The sequence below is a fragment of the Sarcophilus harrisii genome, chromosome 4 (assembly GCF_902635505.1).
Source record: "Sarcophilus harrisii chromosome 4, mSarHar1.11, whole genome shotgun sequence".
NCBI lineage: Eukaryota > Metazoa > Chordata > Mammalia > Dasyuromorphia > Dasyuridae > Sarcophilus > Sarcophilus harrisii.
This window is the reverse complement of record NC_045429.1, coordinates 425,636,608-425,655,185: the sequence shown is the minus strand read 5'-3', so window position 1 is coordinate 425,655,185 and position 18,578 is coordinate 425,636,608. Positions and strand designations below refer to the sequence as shown.

The following is an 18,578-nucleotide window of genomic DNA, read 5'->3' as shown; positions in this document are numbered from 1 at the left end:
CAGGGCAGAGTAATGAGCTTCCTAGAGATTCAAAAAGAAACTACACTTAAGCTCATTTTTACCAGCTCAAGGCCACACAAAGAAACAGCCAGAACCTTATGGATATGGGGAAAGGTCTGTTCAGAAAGGCTCTGCCTCGGTGCATCTCGCAAGGAGCGCGCCAAGAAATCCTAGAATGTGAAGCTATGTACTAGGGCAAAGATTTCTAGCCTGCAATTGTGTTACTTAAGATACCCCCCACCATCCCCTTTACAGAAGTTTGTAGAGATCAGGCCACTCCAGACCTGTGCAGCAGGACGGCCAGCAGTTCATGGACATAGCACCCTTAAGCCCAGCTAACACAGGTCCTAATCAAAGAAAACCCTACAAATTCTAGAAGTTACCAGAGCCTGGACCAAAGTCACAATTAAGGGAACTATACCTGGATAAATGAGTATACAGAGGAAAATTCTAAGCATAAGACATATCACAAATTCTGAATCTGCAAAGATTCAAGCCTCAAACAGAGAGATCCCAATCAACTTTTCAGGCTAGGACATCAATATAATAAACGTTTATTGGACATTTACTCTGCGAGGTATTTTGCTAACTACTAAAGAAATGGCAGACGTTGTCCAGGCAAGTCTTTTAATTAAAAAAAAGTTATAAAAGGTAGTATGTACCAAATGCTATATGAGAGCTATGAACAGTATAGGAGTACAAACTGGATCAGAAGTCAATTCAGATTAGGTTTCCAAATTTCATCATGTGACCTGGACAAACCTTTTCTTTGGACTTTTATTCCTTCATCTATAAAATGCCAGTGTTGAATTAGATGAACTTAAAGGTTGCTTCCAGTTCTAAAATCTTGTGCTTTGAGTTTCAGGGGGAAGGGAAAATGTTCAAGCAATATTCAGCAGTCAAACATGTGGGATCAGCATTTAGAAAAAAGGTCAGATAAAGATCTGAGATTCATCTGAGTGAGGTGAGAGTTGAAAATATGAAAGTGAATATCTGAGGTAGCCTTGGAATGTCCCCATTTTTGGGAGAAGAGTAGAATCATAAAAGAAAAATGTGATCTATTAGAGAGCTGAGAAGAATCAAACTATCACCACTTTATAGATGCCAAGAAGATAAGTGCTCAAAAAATCAAATTAAAAAGAATAGTCAATAGAGATAGAATAGTAGAGATAAAGAAAAAATTTTTTTTTACAGTTATTGAACTAGGACTAGGATCAAAGACCTCTGAGGTCCTTTCCAACTCAAGACTGGAAAGGGTGAAGAGACAGTAAAGGGTATCTGCCTTCCAAGAAAGGTAATACTGAAGCCTCTTTACTCAGGGAGGGAGGAGCCAAAATAAAAGAAAAACTGAAAATCCAGGAAAGTAGCTGAGGAACTAACGGAATGGACCAACATACCCTAAGGCAGAGGAGATGTGGAAAAAAAAAAAAAAAACTACCATTCTGAGAGAGGATGAGGCACATTTATTTTATCCTTGATTTTTAATCAAATAATTATCAAAGTCATCTATAACAAAGGGGATAGACAAAAAAAGAAGGGGAAAGTGAAAGATTTGTGCCTTATTGCTGTGAGAAACATTCACATTGGACAGCCTTCAGCAGAAGACCCAACCTGATACAACAAGAACTCAGGGTGAGAAAAGTAGATGTAGAATTGCTTATACCTACACTTCTGCTTCTCAAGTTGGAGGGAAGCACAGCCAGGTAGCTCAGTCTGGAAAACCTGAGTTCAAATGGGATCCTAGACATTCCCTAGCTGAGTCACTTAACTTCTTTTTGCCTTAATCCACTGGAGAAGAGAATGACAAACCACTCTAGTATCTCTGCCAAGAAAATCTCATGATAGCATTAGTGTGCTAGGGTTCACAGGATCACAGAGTTGGACACAACTGAACAAACTAGGGAGTCTTTGCTTCTTCCCACATTTAGTAGTTAAAGCTTATGCCTGAGGGAACCCCAGCCCTGACAATTCCTCCTTCTTTAGGAACTGGCAGCCAACTGAGGATATTCTAAGCTCTTATGTCCTTACCTTGGCAGTAATTTCATGAGACTCACATCTCCAACACACACACCCCAAAGCATCAACAGCCTGCTGTAAATGGCCAGTCCACAGTAGCAGGAGATGCTGTTGATCTGGGTCAGAGAAATAACAAAAATGAAGATAGTAGTCCTGGAGAAATACACAATTGAACTGAGAATTCCCAAGAAGATGCTTCTGAAGAGAGTGATAGTACAGGGAGAAGCACCTCATCTTAAACAACTTCTTCTGCTTCTACTTTCCAGTAAAAGATTGGTTGGAGATAGAAGTGATTTTGTGTGTGTGTGTGTGTGTGTGTGTGTGTGTGTGTGTGCAGTAAGGAGCCTTTGCACAGGATAGCAAAGAATGGTACGAAGATGTCCTGCCTCCTCAAATCAACAAATAATTCAGATGTAAAATTACTTTAATCAGAGAGGGTTTATATCCCCTCAGCACAAATATACACACTTCAAAAAATAAAATTAAAAAAACACACATAAAATAGAAACCAGAGCAGAGAGGATAGTCCTATAGTTGGGATGGGGAAAACAGGACATCAACAGAAATTAAGGGCCTGTTTCTCATCCATTCTAGTTATCACCTCTTTGGCCACCATAGGTAAACAGGGTGGGGACAGAGTAGGGCTCCATTCTGAGGTCAGTGAAGTGGATGCTAGAGAAGCTGGCAAACTGTAGCAACGAGGCCCTTCTTCAGGGAGATCTTTAGGACCATCACAGACAACAGGAGACACTGTAGCAGCAGGAATAGGAGTGGTGGGTGCTGAATATGCTAAAGATTGTGTTCCAGGCTGAAGAAAGAGAATAACCCCAAAGCTGGTGCCAGGACCCAAAAGGCCATGGCTGAAGGCAGCTGAGCCAAGGGAACTGAGTGGTGGGTTGCAGATGGGAGATGTGTGAATCCAGGTTAAGTTCATGGCTGGCCATTCTGGGAGGAGTTGGGCCGACTCTTGTTCTTGAGAATGCAACTTTTCTTTTCCTTGATCCAGATGTCTTGGCTGAATCTGGTTTATCTCCCTTCTGGGGAGATCAGCTGAGGGACCAGTTGGATGGGTCTGGCTGCTGGCCAAGCGCTGGGAATCGGAAGGATGGGGGAGAAAGTAGTGAATGACTAAGCCATAAAGAACTGCTTTTTCTCTGGAAATGGAAAGAAGCACCAGGAAGACCCTAAAGCCAGAATCCCAATCCTCTTGAAGGCAACACAGTTGTCCCGACTCCCCTCCAATTGCAATCTTTTACTCTGCATTCTACAATTACTTTTTCAGTTCTTGGTGTATACAAAAAGTGCCTCTTACGTGGACGAGAGTTTTGAGAAGCTATAGGAGCAGAGATTTAGATAGGGAAAGAATTTCAGAGGTCACCTTGTCCAAGCCTCTCGTTTCACAGCTGTGAAAGATGAGACTCAAAGAAGTTCAAGTGACTTGGCCAAGATCACACAGTATGTTAGTGAGATTTTTGTAATCTAAGTCTTATTCTTAAATATGCTATGGAGCTGTACAATTTAAAGGAATTATGTGGCAAATCCACTGATTTTAATTAAAAAAAAACAAAAACAAAAAAAAAAACCTTAGTCTGTTCTAAAGCAAAATCAGACTGGAGGAAAAAAGGATATCTTATGTTTTTATCTATAGTTAGAAGGAAAAGATTTATGCCAAAAAAACTTCACAAGGATGAAAATAAACCAATGTATAAAGTAGGGGCAGGGAGATAAAAAAAAACCTACCTTTTTTCCTGAAGATGCTCATATCAAAAGGAAGACAGGATCCCACTCTACATACAGTCTTCCCACCCTATCCAATAATGTTTAAGTTCTCACCTTAGAAAGAATTTTGTGCTTCCCATCCTCTGGGGGTGACTTCTGGGAAGTTACGTGAGGGAACCAGGTCTTCAACATACCCTCTACTTGTAGCAAGGTCCCTAGATAACGCTCACTACAAAGGCAAAAAGAAAAAAAAAAAATCAGAGAAAATAGTTAGAGATTTCAGAAGCAGAAGGAATAAGAAGCAAGATTAGGGAGATATCACACTTTAATTTGGATCAGAGAAAGGAAAAATCAGGGCAACTTACCCCATCTCAGGCTTCTGTAGGACACCTACAATTCGCTGAATCCTGTCCATTGCTACACTCTGTTGAAAACTGCTTAATCCTAAATGTAAATAAAAGGGAAAGAGATGCCAAAGATGAAAAGATTTTAGGTTTGAGAAGAGAGGAAAGAAACAAATTTTTAGCTTGTTGGGAGAAAAAAAGGAAGGGCAAAAGGGTGTGTGTGTGTGTGTGTGGGGGGGGGGGGGTTACACGTCTATTCCATAACAAACCTTTTGGAGACTTAAGAAACTCATCCTTCCAAGCTTTTAGCCTGGTGAAGAAGCTATAGTACTTAAGGATATAGGATGGGGTAGGATTACTTTCAGCTATTGTAACTATTTCAGAGACAAAAAGGAAGAAGCCACACTAGCCTAATTCCACTCTGGCAGTGACACGGACACAGTCACAGATGGACAAAGATAGATAACCACCTCTCTCATAGCGGCCCATCTTCAGCCCATTCAACAGGTCTGTGAGGGGGCGAATGAATCCTTGGAGCTCTTTACACTGAAGACAAAAAGATGCAAAGAGGTAAGCAGATCCAAAGGTACCCTAGCAATACAACTTCTTTCACATCCAGGGGCTATGACCTAAGTGGGTCAGGAACACTCCAGTGAGAGTCCTAAAACAATTGAGAAAACATACAAAATAACAGGGCTCCAAGTCTTCCCTCTCCCCCCCCCCCCTTTTTTTTACCTTCTGAGCAAAGAGCCGATCTCCTTCTGTAAGAGGATTCTGGACGTTCAGACAGGTTTCCTCCTCACTGTCTCTCGATCTTTTCATTCCCGAACCGGCCTTGGGAGAAGCCAAGCCGGGTCTTTCTAAGCAAGATGCAGCCTGGCGACCGCTGGTCTTCAGGGGGCGTCGGCAGCGTCGGAGAGGGCTCAGCCACTGATTTCCCCTCTGCCAGCCGGCCTCCAGCCTGGGCCCGTGAGCCCCTTTGCAGTCCCCCTCGCTATCTGAGGGGAAGCCAGAGTCACTGGGGGCACTCTCCACCCCGGAGGGGGAAGAGGAAGAAGAGAGGGAGGAAGAGGAGTAGAGGGAAATACTCGACGGAGACTCCATGTTTCCAGAAAAGCTGGGGATGGACATGAAGGGCAGATGCTGTAGGAGGTCTGCAAGTGAAACAAAACAAAGAGTTTGCGTCTCAGATTTGGGGAACTGATGGAGTGGTTACAGGGCGGAAGAAGTGGAATTAGGACACGCTTCCCCCCCCCCCAAAAAAAAAAAAGCAAACTAAAAATCATCGTGGAGGCGACAGAAAAGTCACCCTCTCATCGACGCTGGGTGGGAATGACTCAAAAGCTCCCGGAGAAGCCGCCTCCAGAATGATGGAGCTTTCCCTATACTCTTTTCCCCAAGTCGAAAGCAGTGTTGGTTCGATCCACCACCACACAGTGCTCCTACTGGCGGCCGTCCCACGTCTCCTGGGACTGTCACCCTTATTCTTCTTTAGCCTTGGTCAAGCCTGCGCCAGTCTCTCCGGGTGGGGGGCAGGGGCAGGGCTGTCCGAGCAGCTGTGATCGGGAGACGCGTGCTTCCCTCTCGCACCTCCGGAAGCCCCTCCCAAGCACAAGGGGGCGCGGGCGAGTCCGCGCCCCCCGGAAACCTCCCAATCGGGATCCCTATCCCCGACCTCTTCCAGTCTCTCCCAGCTCCACGACGCGTCCCCAACCCAGAGTCTTTATCTGATTCCCTCCTTTCTCAAGACCAAGCCTCCCCCAGCCACCCCAAAGCGGCCGGTTTTAGGGATCCCGGGTACTCACCAACCTTCCTGCTCGGTCCGCGACTCTCACTAGCGCACCTGGTCTACTCCTCCCTCCTCCGCCTCTCCCGAGCCAGGTCCCGCCCCTACCCCCATCCCGACACGTGCAGCTCTGCACGTGCCTTACCCTGCGCACCCGATTGCTATCCTCCTATTGGCTAGAGAGCCGGGAACATGTGACCTTTGTTCACCGGCCCATGACGACACCCCCTGCTCATTGGCCAAGTACACAGGGGCTCGGCCAATGAAGGGACGGCCCAGCGCCAATTGGCCCGGAGAGACTAATACCGTGCTCCGCCCCTACATGCGGCTTAGAAAGAGCACCCGGTGGCCGAAAGGGGAGGGGGAAATAGGAAAGACCGAAAAGGAGGGCAAGGAGGAGTCGGACTGGCTAGATCGAGGTGAAGGGCTGCGGCCCGAGAGTCTCAAGTGTGCGGAGCCTGCGAAGGAAAAGCACGCACGCGGCTGGGGGCGGGAGGGGGCCGTCTGGGGTGCCCAAGCGGTGGCGAGGGAGGGGGATTCCCGAGCCGGGGCGCGGCCCTGGAGTTCCAGGCTCCGCCCCCGGCAGTGTGCTTATTGGCGTTGCACGTGGAGAGCAGACAGCCCGGGCTTTGCAACGTGTGGGACCGGCCCACTGTGGGACGCGGTGTGTCTGGGCGTAGAGTCCTAGTCTCAGGCCTGGGACTCGTGACTCCCCTGTCTCGTCAGCCCGCCCTCCCCTCCCGCCAAGCTGGCGGCTCGGTTCTCCGCGGGCAGAGCAGGGCGGGGACTAGCGGCGGGAACACGGCGTTCTCTCGCAGGCCCGGAGAGGCTCTTTGCTTACATAACCCGAGAGGGCCCACGTTACACATACTGGTGCCTCGCGCGCCCCACCTCGGACCCCTTGTCCGAGCCCCAGCAGACCCCGCGCTCCTTGTTTTCCCCGGACCAGAGCCTTTCCCCCGCTCCCTCCGAGTCCGGGAGCTTTTCCCTGGCGGGGGAGGGGGGAGGGGCAGCGGTCATCCTTCTCTCCCTTGCGTCCCGGGGATGAGCTTGACTTGGGGAAAGTGGGTTCAGAGAGGCTGTGTGAGCGGGTGGACGCGTCTGAACGTGAGCTACACGCAGCGGAGAAGCGGAGAGGATTCTAGCAGCATCTCCCCATTCTTGGGCTGTGTCCTTGCAGGCAGGAAAAGGTGGGTTCCAGGCTGCCGCTGACACCCACGATTTGTGCGATCCGAGGCGTGTCACATGTAATTTCTCTTGCCCCGGTTGTTCATCGGCAAAACGAAGAAGCTGCACTTGCGGCTCCAATTATCTGAACCTTGGGGGTGGGGTCAGAGTTGCAAAAGTCAAGCGTGGGGTGACGGTTCCTGAAGCGGCCACAAGGGGGAAGCACAGTTACCCTTCGCATACGTAATGAGGGATAAAAAAGAAAATTCTGCCAGGCCGGGAGCGCGGGGCAGGGTCTTTTGTTCCTTTGACATATACTCCTTGACATATACTTCTCAACGACAATTGCACCAAATTGGAAAACAAAGGTGAAAGTTAGGCCGCAATCCAGAGTTGCAAGAAATTATTTTGCAGCGAAGCAAGTTAAAGAAATGTGTCTTCAACTCATTTGAGAATAGTGAGTAGCACAAGGACTGGGCTGCGGAGAGCTCATCTTGGGTGCTACTGAGGGGGAGGAAGCTCAATAGTCTTTGCTTAGTAGCTGCTAAACAGCCATTTCTAAACCGCTGCATTAAAAATGCTCTCTACATTTGGGTGCCTACAACTAAACTGTAATGGCCTGCTCTAATTAAGAGACCTTCAAAATATGAGACACTATAGAGATTGTAACAGACAGAAATTTGTTTTCCCTTCCAAAGTGAAGGGGTTACAGAAAATCACAGCTCACCTTCCTGCCCTTCCCAATACCCACCCCAATGGCCCAAGAAGCAATAGGCTGCTATCCCGAGGGGAAGGACAATCAGATGATGTTTGTGGTTCAGTTATTCTTTATCTCCCGTTCCAGTTTCTGCATCCCTATCCCAGACCCCCGATTAAAGAAGTCATAGCAGTCTTCTCTCTCCTGGAAAGGAAAGAAAGAAAAAAAAAATCTAAAGCTGGGAGTTCTTAGAATTCACTTGGTCTCATTTTACAGGTGGAAACACTCAGGCCTAGAGAGTTTTAAGCGGTTTGCTGGGATAGATATTACACAGGTAATGATCAAGGGGGAAATCTGAACCCTGATCCTTGGAACAGGATTAACAGCCCAGGCACCCTTTCCCCCACTCCAGAATATACATCTGACATGTTATTTTCCTTTTCTTCATCCTCCATAGAATTTATCCTGTAAGAGGAAGTTCACAGAGAAGATGTCTTGTCTTCTTTTAAGTCTCATTTGCCATGACTTCCTTCTTACCAGGAATACCTTTCTTCAGGTTAACTTCCCACAGAATTTCACCTTTAACTCCTTAGTTGCAATTTCCTCTTCTGTAATATGTTTTCACTCCTCTTTCTTTTTTTAATTCCCTCAACCCTATTTTAACCAGTAGGGAAATCTCTTTTGTTGCTGAACTTTGCCCTTTAACTCTCCAACTCAGTAGGAACCTCACCCATTACTTATTTATATCTGCCATGTCTGTGCCAGAACCAGCTGGAAATTGGTTCTAACTCTCCAAACTGGCAAAGAGTACTCAAAAGCTTTTTTTATCCAATTTTCTGTATGGGGACCAGGAAGTCCTAAAGTCAATCTGAGCCACATTTTAAGTTTCATTTCATGACATTCTTCCAGGATTATCCCATTATCTCCTTGGAACAATCTTCTCCTGTTATCTAAACATGATATCTCCTGTTGTTAGCCCACTCCTCCCATTCACCCTTCTTCTCCCAAGCCTCTAGTCCCCAAAACACACTCCCATCCCCTTCCTAGATATGTTGAAAACAGAGGAAAAGCTAGTTTAACCTTCCCTGTTTTATTTTGTTGAGAATAATTATCTTGATCTCTCACCTTCTAAAGTAGCAACATCCAACTCAGCAGAACCCAGGGCAGAAGAAGGAGTGGGAGGTGATGCTGCAGAATGGGCCCAGCAACATCCTTAGCTGAAGGCTCCTAAAATACACACATACAAACACACACACATAATCCCTCCATATTCTACCTGGTTACTGGCAGAAATATGAGCTAGGAGGCCTACTCTCCCCTCCCCTGGAAAAGAGCTTCACCTCTATACTCATCCTCTCCTTTCTTCTGGGTACAGAGGAAAATGTATCACTTATTGCCTCTGAATAATAGGCGTTAGCACCCTCCTCATTTCTTCAGAAACTCCTTTCTTTAATTCCTTCCTTTCAATTTTCAAATACATAGATTCCTTCTTGCTGGAGTCTGTCATTTCTTCCAGACATTGTAACTTCTCTTTTCTTTCACCACTATATTTCTCAAAAAAGCAGTTTATGTATATACTTCATGACCCACTTCCTCTTCTGTGGTCCACAATCTGACTTCCACCATCTATTTCCAATTACCAATGACTTCCTTCTAATCAAATCTAATCGCTTTTTCTCAGTTCTTAATCTGTCTTTCTGTAGCATCTGAAGTCACTGAATAGCTCTCTGCTTTAAATTCTGCCCTCTCTTTTCTTCTGAATGCATCATTATCTTAGTTCTCCTACCTCTTTGGTAGATCCTTCTCTGTCTCTGAGGCCATCTTCTTTTCCTTCTTGGCCCCAGTTCTTCGTATATAGTGTTTCCTTTGGTGTAGTGGTCAGAGTACTGGCCTGGGACACAGAAGATCTGAATTTAACGCCTGACTCCACTGCTTAATCTTTATATGGTCTCTTAAAATCTTTCTAAAAGATGTTTCTTTATCCACAAAATAGAAATAATAACCATCATACCACTTACCTTATCAGGTTGTAGTAAAGTCCAAATTACATAATATATGTGAAACATTATATAAATATAAGCTATTATTATTGGCAAGCTCATTTTATGCCTTTAACTATCACCTCATGCTTATATATTCTGACTCAGCTAAATTGGATTTAAGTGAAGCAGAGCTGCACAAAGTTGTCAGTCTCAATCTTTCCTCAGAGCCCCCACTATCCAATGGCAGGATAGAATCAAGAAGACTGGTAATGACTCTAAAGGCAGTGGAGACCCTGATATCTTTAATGTCTAACCAAGCTCTAAGTTCTCCACAGCATCTGCTTCACATGCCTTAATGGCCTTTGGAACAAATCATTCTTATCTGCCTATTCTACCAGAGGAAGTCTTTAAATACTTGAGGCACACACTCTCCTAGCTCACCACGGGGTTTGACACCCCTTAATTACCCTCAGCTTGGTTTGTTGTTTGTCCTTGCTTCTCAAAGAGTTCCCTGGCATCAGGAAGGGGAGGCCATGACAAGCATTGATGTGAGGGAGGGTTGTGCAAGGTCACCTGCCTCACTTTCCCCTCCAGCCCTCTGGGTCCAATAGCCAGATATAGATCAGGAAGACTAAGATGGCCCTGGATGCGCTTGATCTTTTCAGCTAAGGTCTTCAACAGGTCTCAGTTTGACAAAGGCAATGCCCATTCAGTGATTAAAGATAGGTAGCAACTGAGACAACGACCCTTCTCTTTCAACTAGTCCAAAAAAAAAAAAAAAATAAGAAAATCTAAATAAATAAATTATCTCCGAGGGGAAGACCCTCAGGGTTTCTGGCCAAAGCAGAAATGACTGCTGTTTACATTCAATCTGAGTCCATCAGGACCCAAACAATGATCAAATGGGGCCTGTCAGAGGATCTATTGGTGGCCAATGAGTAACAGATTGAGTTTGGTTTAAGGCATGTCCTTAAGAAAGAAATCTAGCCAGTAAACCCCAAGATATCTTGGGAGGGTTCAGAGTTTTGCTGGTTTGCCAAAACGGTTTATCAGGGTGTGGCCACTATGCATATTATAGCTTCTTGGAGCCACAGATGAGGGTTAGATGGATCAGGTGGACACCAAAAGTGGAAAGCAGTCCTGTAAAGAGTCCAGCAGCCCTCACCCAAAGTACCAGTCTTCCCTAAACACACCCTATGACTTCCAGATCTATACCTATACTATGACCTTTGTTCCCATTGTTTTTAGGATATTTCCACTTAAATATTGTCTTGTCATAATGTCTATTCACCTTGTCCAAAGTCAAACTCATTATGTCCCTTTCTAAACTCACCTCTCCTGCCCCTCCAATACACCCCAATTTTTTCAATTCAAAATTGTCATTACCAGTTTTGGTGATTTTCCTAATAATCCCAGGTCATGTACAAATCATCTTCAATTCTCCCTCTACCTCATTCCATACCTATATAAGATAGATCTCCAAATTCTGTCATGTTCTCCTTTGAACCCTGCCTTAAATTTATTCATTCTCCATTTCCACTGCCACCACTTTAATTCAGATGTTATCAATTCAGTCAGTCAATAAACATTTCTTAAGCATCTACTATGTTTAAGGTACTTGCTAAGCACACAGCACACAAAGAAAGGCAAGAATGTCCTGCCCTTGCGAACCCCACAATCTGATAGGGAAGCAACATGCTAATAACTACATAAAAATAAGTTATACACTGGATAAACAGGAAATAATGACCAGAGGGAAGATATTAGATGAAGGGAGATTGGGAAAACCTTCCTATAAAAGATATAATTTTAGCTGGGACTTGAAAAACATAAAGAGCAAAAACAAGGAGGAAGCTCATTCCATGCATGGAGGACAGTCAGTGAAAAGACATAGAATCCAGAGACTGAGTTACTTGTTTTAGGAATAGCAAGGAGATAAGTGTCAATGTATTGAAAAGTATGTGATAAGGTGAAAAATGGAAGAAGACTGGGTTTCTGGGAGGGGTATGAGGAGGAGTTAGATTATGAAGAACTTTGAACACTAAACAAGAGGATTTTTATAGTTGATCCTAGAGATAATGAGGAACCACTGAAGTTTATTGAGGACAGAGGTGACCCGGTCAGACCTATGTTTTAGGAAAATTACTTTGGTAGCTGAGTGGAAGAAGGACTGGAGTAGAAAAAGAAATTTTGAGTGAGCACTTTAACCAGCAGGCTATTGCAGCAATCCAGGCATGAGGAAATAAGGGCCTATACCTCAGAATGACAACGTTGAAGAAGAAAGAAACATAAGCAAGGAAGGCCTCAACAAGCCTTAGCAACAGGAAGAGAAAAAGGGAGAGGAGGGGAGAGAGAGAGAGAGAGGGAAAGAGAATGGAGAAAGAGAGAGGGCAGAGAGACACAGTGACAGAGACAGAGACACACGGAGAGTAAGAGAGAAGGAGTAGGGGAAAGAGAGAGAGAGAGAAAAATACAGGGGGGGGGAGAGAGAGGGGTAGAAACACACACACACTAAAGGGGGTTGAGGGGAGGGGAGCGGGGAGAAGACAGTAACAGGGAACAGTTAGGTATTGAGGGATCAATGGCACCTTGAAAGTAATAGGGAAGTTTGGAAGAAGGAACAATTTTGAGGAAATGAATTTAGTTTTGAACATCTTGAATTTAAGATGTCCATCGATTTAGCACTAATGAATATTGATGCAAAAAAATTAAAATAAAATATTAGCAAAGAAATTATAGCAATTTATCAGCAGGATAATATGTGTGTGTGTGAATATATATATATATATATTTAAAACAATTTGTCTAATTTTTTTGTTTGTTTTTGCTGAGGCAATTGAGGTTAAGTGACTTGCTCAGGGTCACACAAGTAGGTAATGTTAAGTGTCTGAGGTCACATTTGAACTCAGGTCCTCCTGACTTCAGGGCTGGTGCTCTATCCACTACACCACCCAGCTGCCTCAGCAGCAGGATAATATATTATGACCCAGTGGATTTAAACTTAGAATTCAGGGCTGGTTCAATATCAGGAAAACTATTACCATAATTGACCATATAGAAATCATATGATAATCTCAATAGATACAGAAAAAATTCTTAACAAAATACAGCACCCATTCCTATTAAAAATACTAGAGAGTATAGGGAAAAGGGGAGCTTTCCTTTAAATAATAAGCCATATCTATTTAAAATCAACAGCAAGCATTATTTATAATGGAGAGAAGCTGGACATATTCCCAATAAGATCAGGGATGAAAGAAGGATGCCCATTATGACCACTATTATTTAACATTGTACTTTCTACTAGTACAATTTCTACTAGTAAAATTTCCTAGAAATAGGAAAAAATCAATTGATCACCACTTTTAAAAGATCCTTTGTGGAAAACACACATGAATATTATTGCCAAATTTTGGAACCCCCAGATCAAAGAGAAAATTTTGCAAGAAACAAGGAAAAAACAATCCAAATACCTTAGAGCTACAATTAGAATTATACAAGACTTATCAGTAGGCACAATAAAAGACCGAAGGTCCTAAAATCATATCTACTGACAATCAAAAGAACTAGGCCTGCAGCCAAAAAATATCATATCCAGTAAAATTATCTATAATTTTGAATGAGAAATAGTGGGCATTCAATGAACTTGCAGATCTTCTGAACTTAACGGAAAATTTAGAACAGAAGAGCCAATATCTAAGATCATTTTAAGGAACTCAACATGGACAAACTGTTTAAACATGGACAAATGCTTATATCTTTTTTTTCCTGGGGAAATGTATAATATGTGTTTAAGATTCAAATCAACAATAAAGTAACTCAAAAGAAAGATTGGCACAGTTAAGGTAAAAATAGTAATCATGTTATACAAATGAGGTGCAGAGGAAGAATAAACACAGAGGCATTAGAGTGGAGTATGGCTGGTAGTTCTGAAAATCTACTCACATTGGGAATGGGTTTAATAGGTAACACGGCCTATATATCATGAGAATCTATAAAGAAATAAGGAGGGAGAGATGGGTGGATGGGGAAGCAAAGGGTGAGGGAAGAAGGTGGGGGGAGGTTAAGTAATAGCAAGGGAAGTTATGGAGCAGAATTTAAATAGAGTCAGCAGGAATAGGAAAGATGTGTGTGTATGTGGGGGGGGGGAGTGTGGGTATATATATATGTCTATATAAATATATCTTTTCTTAACTTTAGCTTGCTGTGGGTTGTGGGAAATAAAAAGGGGGAACAAGAAGTAAATAAGGTGCACATAGAGAACCAAAGGACAATTTACAAGGAAATAAAGAAAAAATGGTTGGAGAAGACCTTGAATAATTCAGCTCCATTTTACCTATCCCATGTTATGTCCAATAATTATTCTCTGCTCCCTGATCCCCTCATATTCCACACTCATTTTTTACTTCCTCATCCTTGCTGGTTTTTACCTTTGGAATATCCTTTTCATTACTTTCCATTTATTAAAATCCTTCCTATTTTTATAATCCTATTCTCTCTACTAAAACCTCTAGCCAATTATGTTCTCTCCTATGACATTTATTGTCTGTATCACACATCTTGACATTTGATTATGTTAATTTGGCCTCTAATTATATGCATTCTCTTATTCTTTGTTGTTTCATGTTTCATCTCTCCAATAAGATTGTAAATTTCTCAGTGGAAAAAAGATATTAAAAAAATCCAACATGTAGCATACTTTATTATATCCCCCAACACCAAGTATAATGTACAGCACACATTAGACACTTCTTAAATACTATTTAAAAGAAATGGAATTGTGGCAACTAAGTGGCTCAGTGGATGGAGCACCAGCCCTGAAGTGAGAAGGACCTGAGTTCAAATCTAGTCTCAGACACGGAACACTTCCTAGCTCTGTGACCCTGCGCAAGTCACTTAACCCCAATTGCCTCAGGGGGGAAAAAAGAAAGAAAGAAAGAAATGGAACTGAGGGAAATCATCCCACTGATCTTTATATAATATTTGCAATACATTTAAAAGAAAAGAACTATTGGCTGAGTGGAAGCAGTGTCTGCAAGGTGCTAAAGTACTTTGCCAACCAGAGAAGAGAAAGTAACTAGCATTTCTTAAGCACATTATTTTGTGTCCTACACAGTGCTAAGTCCTTTATAAATGTCTCATTTGATAAGAGAGCTTGGTTCCCCCAGGATTCCAAGGTTGACCCATAAACCCTCCTCTGTCTTCATGCCCCAAGCCTGGGCAGTTTATAATCTATCCCGGAGAGGTAAATACTTAGATGAGCTCTGCATCCCTATTACTCACTTTTTCTGTTGGCTTCTGTGTGACATTGTCTGGAAGTTCTTTCATTGTCTGGAAGACTTTCCTGTCTCCTGCTTCAGTTACAGTTTTATTCTCAGTGTTCTGTCATGAGTGTAATTGGAAGACAAGGTTAACTCCTTCACTCACCCCCTCCCCAACCCACTCATACAACCTCCCCAAACATTATTTTCAGTGTCCCCCAAGATTTAGGTTCAAAACCACTCTTTCCCCAACCCCTCAATGTAATACAAAATGGTTTATCCTCAACCATTAACACCAGCTCTGAGTTCCCTAGATCTTCTGAATAAAAGACTAATCCTTTCTCATAGTATTTACAAACTAAATGAATTCTCACATCCTCTTTACTAATTCCCTATAGGTTCTCTATTCCTTTTTGGCCGGCTGCCCAGTTTCTCTTTCTTCTGATTCATTTTAAGTCTACCAATTAGTTTTACTTTAACATAGTAACTAGTCATTCCACTCATCTTTATACAATATTTGCAATAAATTTGAAAGAAAAGAACTATTGGTTAGGTGGAAAGCAGTGTCTGCAAGGTGCTAGAGTACTTGATTTGTGTGTTGTTTTGTTTTTTTTTTAAAGCCACATTCCACTCAAACCTTCCATAGAGCTTCTCCAAGTCAGGGAGTCACTCACCATCCTGTCCTCTTCCTCAAAGCGGGAATAGTCAAGGGTAAAGTTAACTCCTAAGTCATCTGAGGAAGAAAAAAATTATTTATTAGTGATTACTATGAAGCAAACACTCTCTAAGGGCTAGGAATTCATAGAAAGAGTGAAATAGTCCCTGACTTTAAAGAGCTCACAATCTAATGAACAAGGAATCTAATCTAACATGGGACCCAGACACTGGAGATAAAAGCTGAGATAGGAATTTTCCAAGTATTCTTGGCCATAGTCCTATGGGCAATGTAAGAAAACATTGTATAACTGGAGTTTACCTTAATTGTAAAAGCATCCAAATAAGCAAACATATAGAGATAGGCAGTAATGTTCCCCCCAAAACTATTGCACCTATATTTTAATTTAAAAATTCACTTCTAATGCATTTAACCAGCTTCTCCTAAGCTCAATCCTAACTACTTTCCCTCTCCCCCCTCAACTTGGGGTATAATTGTATAGTGCATTGACAGATTCTTGAATGTTCAAAATTTTTCTATCTTTTATAAGCTGGAAGAAGAAAAAAGATACATATGTGCATACATATAGTCATTGCATATCTACATATGTATGTGAATACATAGATGTACAATAGATATTACAAATATCTTTTAAAAGGGGAGAATGATGATACAGTTTCCAAAGGATTAATCATCACAGACTTAGGAGACTATTAAACAATTGAACTAAGTTAGATCCCACTTCAGAGTTTGAAAATGAAAATGGGAAGTGGGTGAGTTAGGTTAATAGTTTTGGTTTTCCCCAAAGAGAAATGAAATAGGATTATTACCGATTTTATGTATCTACTACTTAACTCTACTTGAGCCTGGCTGCTGTACTGAAGGCTCTAGCACAAATTGTGTTCCTCTTTTTGGAGGATTTTACTCACCATAATATGGAGTGACTGTATAATAGACCACCTGATATTCTTCATATAGTTCTTCATATATGTCGTCTTCTTCATATTCTTGTCCTAAGATGGGCAAAAGTGAGGGGGTCACAAGGTATATCCTCTGATATATACAATCCACTGAGAATCTGAAGTCATCAGGAAATAATACTCAGCCCATGAAGTAAGTCCCCATTCTGCTGCTTTCCCTAAGGATCAACTTGTCAAAAGACAATTATGATACTTTCTCCATGTTCTGCCCCCAGAAGATTTCTTCAGAATCCTCCTCACAAGCTTCATACCCTGTATCAACAGCTCAATCTGTCCCAGGTTTGAGATGTAAGGACTGAAATGTTGCTTGTGATTCTCTTTCCCACCTATATGGTGCATTGAGTAAAGTGCTGGAACTGGATTCAAGAAGACTTGAGTTCAATGTTCACTTCAGACACTTATAAACTATGTGAATTTGAACAATTCTCATACCCTCTCTCTGACACATTTTCCTCATCTGTAAAATGCGGATAATAGCCCCTCACCTCCAAAAGTTGTTTAAAGGATAAAAATGACATAACACTTGTAAAGCATTTTGAAAATATTAAAGCACTTTATAAGTAGTATTATTATTGTTATCATATCAAAGCAGAAAATGCTTATTCCACATAGTCTCTCTTATTTGCCAAGAACCTAGATAAAAAAGTGGTCTGGGAGAGGTGTGAGATAAATAACCAAAAAACCCCAAAACAACCCCCCCCCAACACAAATCTTCTTCCATTCAAATTAAGTTTTCATGTAATCCTGACTACTCTCAAGTAACAGTTCTAATAAGAGATTGTATATGTATGTATATAAAAATAGACATATCTCTTTAAGATTTGTAAAGAATATTATTCACATTCGTATTTGAGCCTCATATTCATTCTGTGAATGAAATAGGTATTAGGCATTTTAATCCCCATTTTAGTTAAGAAAACTGAGGTTCAGAAGATTAAGTAACTTTCTCATGGCTATAGGACTAGTAAATTCTAAAGGTAAAATTGAAATCCAAATCTTCCTGACTCTTAAGTCCAGCATTCTATTTATTCTGCCACATTTCCTTTCTAGAACTGGTGTTTGTTCGAAGCACATACACAGAACGGAAAAGCAAGGAAAGTTTACAGAATGGATATTAGTAGAGTCGGGCTTAGTCACTAACTATCCGTGTGACCTGAACAAGCCACTTAACCTCATGGGACTCAGTTTCCTCAATTATAAAATAAGGAAAATGAATAACATCGACTTCAAGATTTCCTTTCAGCTCTAACTGTTGTGATTTAGTCTGTAGATGCAAGTCTTTTGCTATCCACCCTCAAGCTAATAACACAGGAATCTGGAGGAAGAGGAAAGGAAACACTGAGACACACCTGGCTGACTGGGAAACAAAGAAGGGAAGGGAAGGAGACAGTTATTCTCCTAACCTTGATGGTGGACAATCTTCTCTATGAGTGCAAACCCCTCCCAGACAGGAGTCTTTTACTTTCCAGCAAAGGAGTTACTTTAACCCAACCTAACCTCACCCTGCTTTTTCTAGCTCTGCCCTTCCTTGGGGACAGAGAATAGGGATTTCTTTTTCTTTCCTTTTTTTCCCTGAAATCTTTCCAAGTCTGTAATTTCTACCCTTCTCAGCCTTTCTTATCTAGGTTGGATTTCCTATTTTCTCTTTTCTGATGTCCTCCATCTAGATTCTGGACTCAGAACACTAATTAGTGATGAGAAATGGAATTGTTCCTCTTCTCTCATTCTTTTCTTCACCCTTTATCTTCCCCTCATTTTTCATCTTCTTTCCCAACTTGTTTCCTAACTACTAGACATAGAATTCTGGTGAGAACTAGAGAAGGGAATGGTCTTACCCAAGATGAGCGACACAGCAGCTATGACTATAAGTAGAACATCCATTCTGGCTTCTGACTCAGAGCAGTGAAGTTTAAAAAAAAAAAAAAAACCCAACAAGGAAATTACATCTGTACTTCTCTTCCCTCTTCTCCC

General features: G+C 42.2%; 2 protein-coding genes across 4 annotated transcripts; both read right to left on the bottom strand.

Annotated features, from left to right (window-relative positions):
* Positions 1-2,376: 2,376 nt before the first annotated feature.
* CIART (circadian associated repressor of transcription) lies at positions 2,377-6,016 on the bottom strand. Of its 3 annotated transcripts, none has more exons than XM_012549695.3 (6): positions 5,885-6,016; positions 4,815-5,233; positions 4,550-4,625; positions 4,101-4,179; positions 3,850-3,964; positions 2,377-3,106 (listed from the first exon to the last, which is right to left on the bottom strand). In XM_012549695.3, the coding sequence occupies exons 2-6, from the start codon at positions 5,208-5,210 to the stop codon at positions 2,573-2,575; spliced, it is 1,200 nt and encodes a 399-aa protein (XP_012405149.1). In that variant the 5' UTR covers positions 5,211-5,233; positions 5,885-6,016; the 3' UTR covers positions 2,377-2,572. The 3 variants fall into 3 exon arrangements, with proteins under 3 accessions (XP_012405149.1, XP_031823317.1, XP_031823316.1); XM_031967457.1 differs by having other exon boundaries at positions 5,889-6,016; XM_031967456.1 differs by lacking the exon at positions 5,885-6,016 and having other exon boundaries at positions 4,815-5,857.
* A 1,676-nt stretch (positions 6,017-7,692) lies between these two features.
* C4H1orf54 (chromosome 4 C1orf54 homolog) lies at positions 7,693-18,521 on the bottom strand. The gene is made up of 7 exons (XM_012549703.3): positions 18,443-18,521; positions 16,557-16,640; positions 15,647-15,705; positions 14,995-15,093; positions 9,516-9,620; positions 8,855-8,956; positions 7,693-7,933 (listed from the first exon to the last, which is right to left on the bottom strand). The coding sequence occupies exons 1-6, from the start codon at positions 18,486-18,488 to the stop codon at positions 8,858-8,860; spliced, it is 492 nt and encodes a 163-aa protein (XP_012405157.1). The 5' UTR covers positions 18,489-18,521; the 3' UTR covers positions 7,693-7,933; positions 8,855-8,857.
* Between the last annotated feature and the right edge of the window lie 57 nt (positions 18,522-18,578).

Excerpts from the sequence above, each read along its gene's own strand:
- CIART (XM_012549695.3), bottom strand. The coding sequence starts at position 5,210 with ATGTCCATCCCCAGCTTTTCTGGAAACATGGAGTCTCCGTCGAGTATT. Across the intron at positions 4,180-4,549 it reads GATGGGCCGCTATGAGAGAG|GATTAAGCAGTTTTCAACAG; the intron begins GTGGTTATCTAT and ends ATTTACATTTAG. Across the intron at positions 3,107-3,849 it reads AGCACAAAATTCTTTCTAAG|CGCTTGGCCAGCAGCCAGAC; the intron begins GTGAGAACTTAA and ends TCCGATTCCCAG.
- C4H1orf54 (XM_012549703.3), bottom strand. The coding sequence starts at position 18,488 with ATGGATGTTCTACTTATAGTCATAGCTGCTGTGTCGCTCATCTTGG. Across the intron at positions 15,706-16,556 it reads TACAGTCACTCCATATTATG|ATGACTTAGGAGTTAACTTT; the intron begins GTGAGTAAAATC and ends TTTCTTCCTCAG. Across the intron at positions 8,957-9,515 it reads GAGAAGGATCTACCAAAGAG|GAGCCTTCAGCTAAGGATGT; the intron begins GTAGGAGAACTA and ends TGTGTATTTTAG.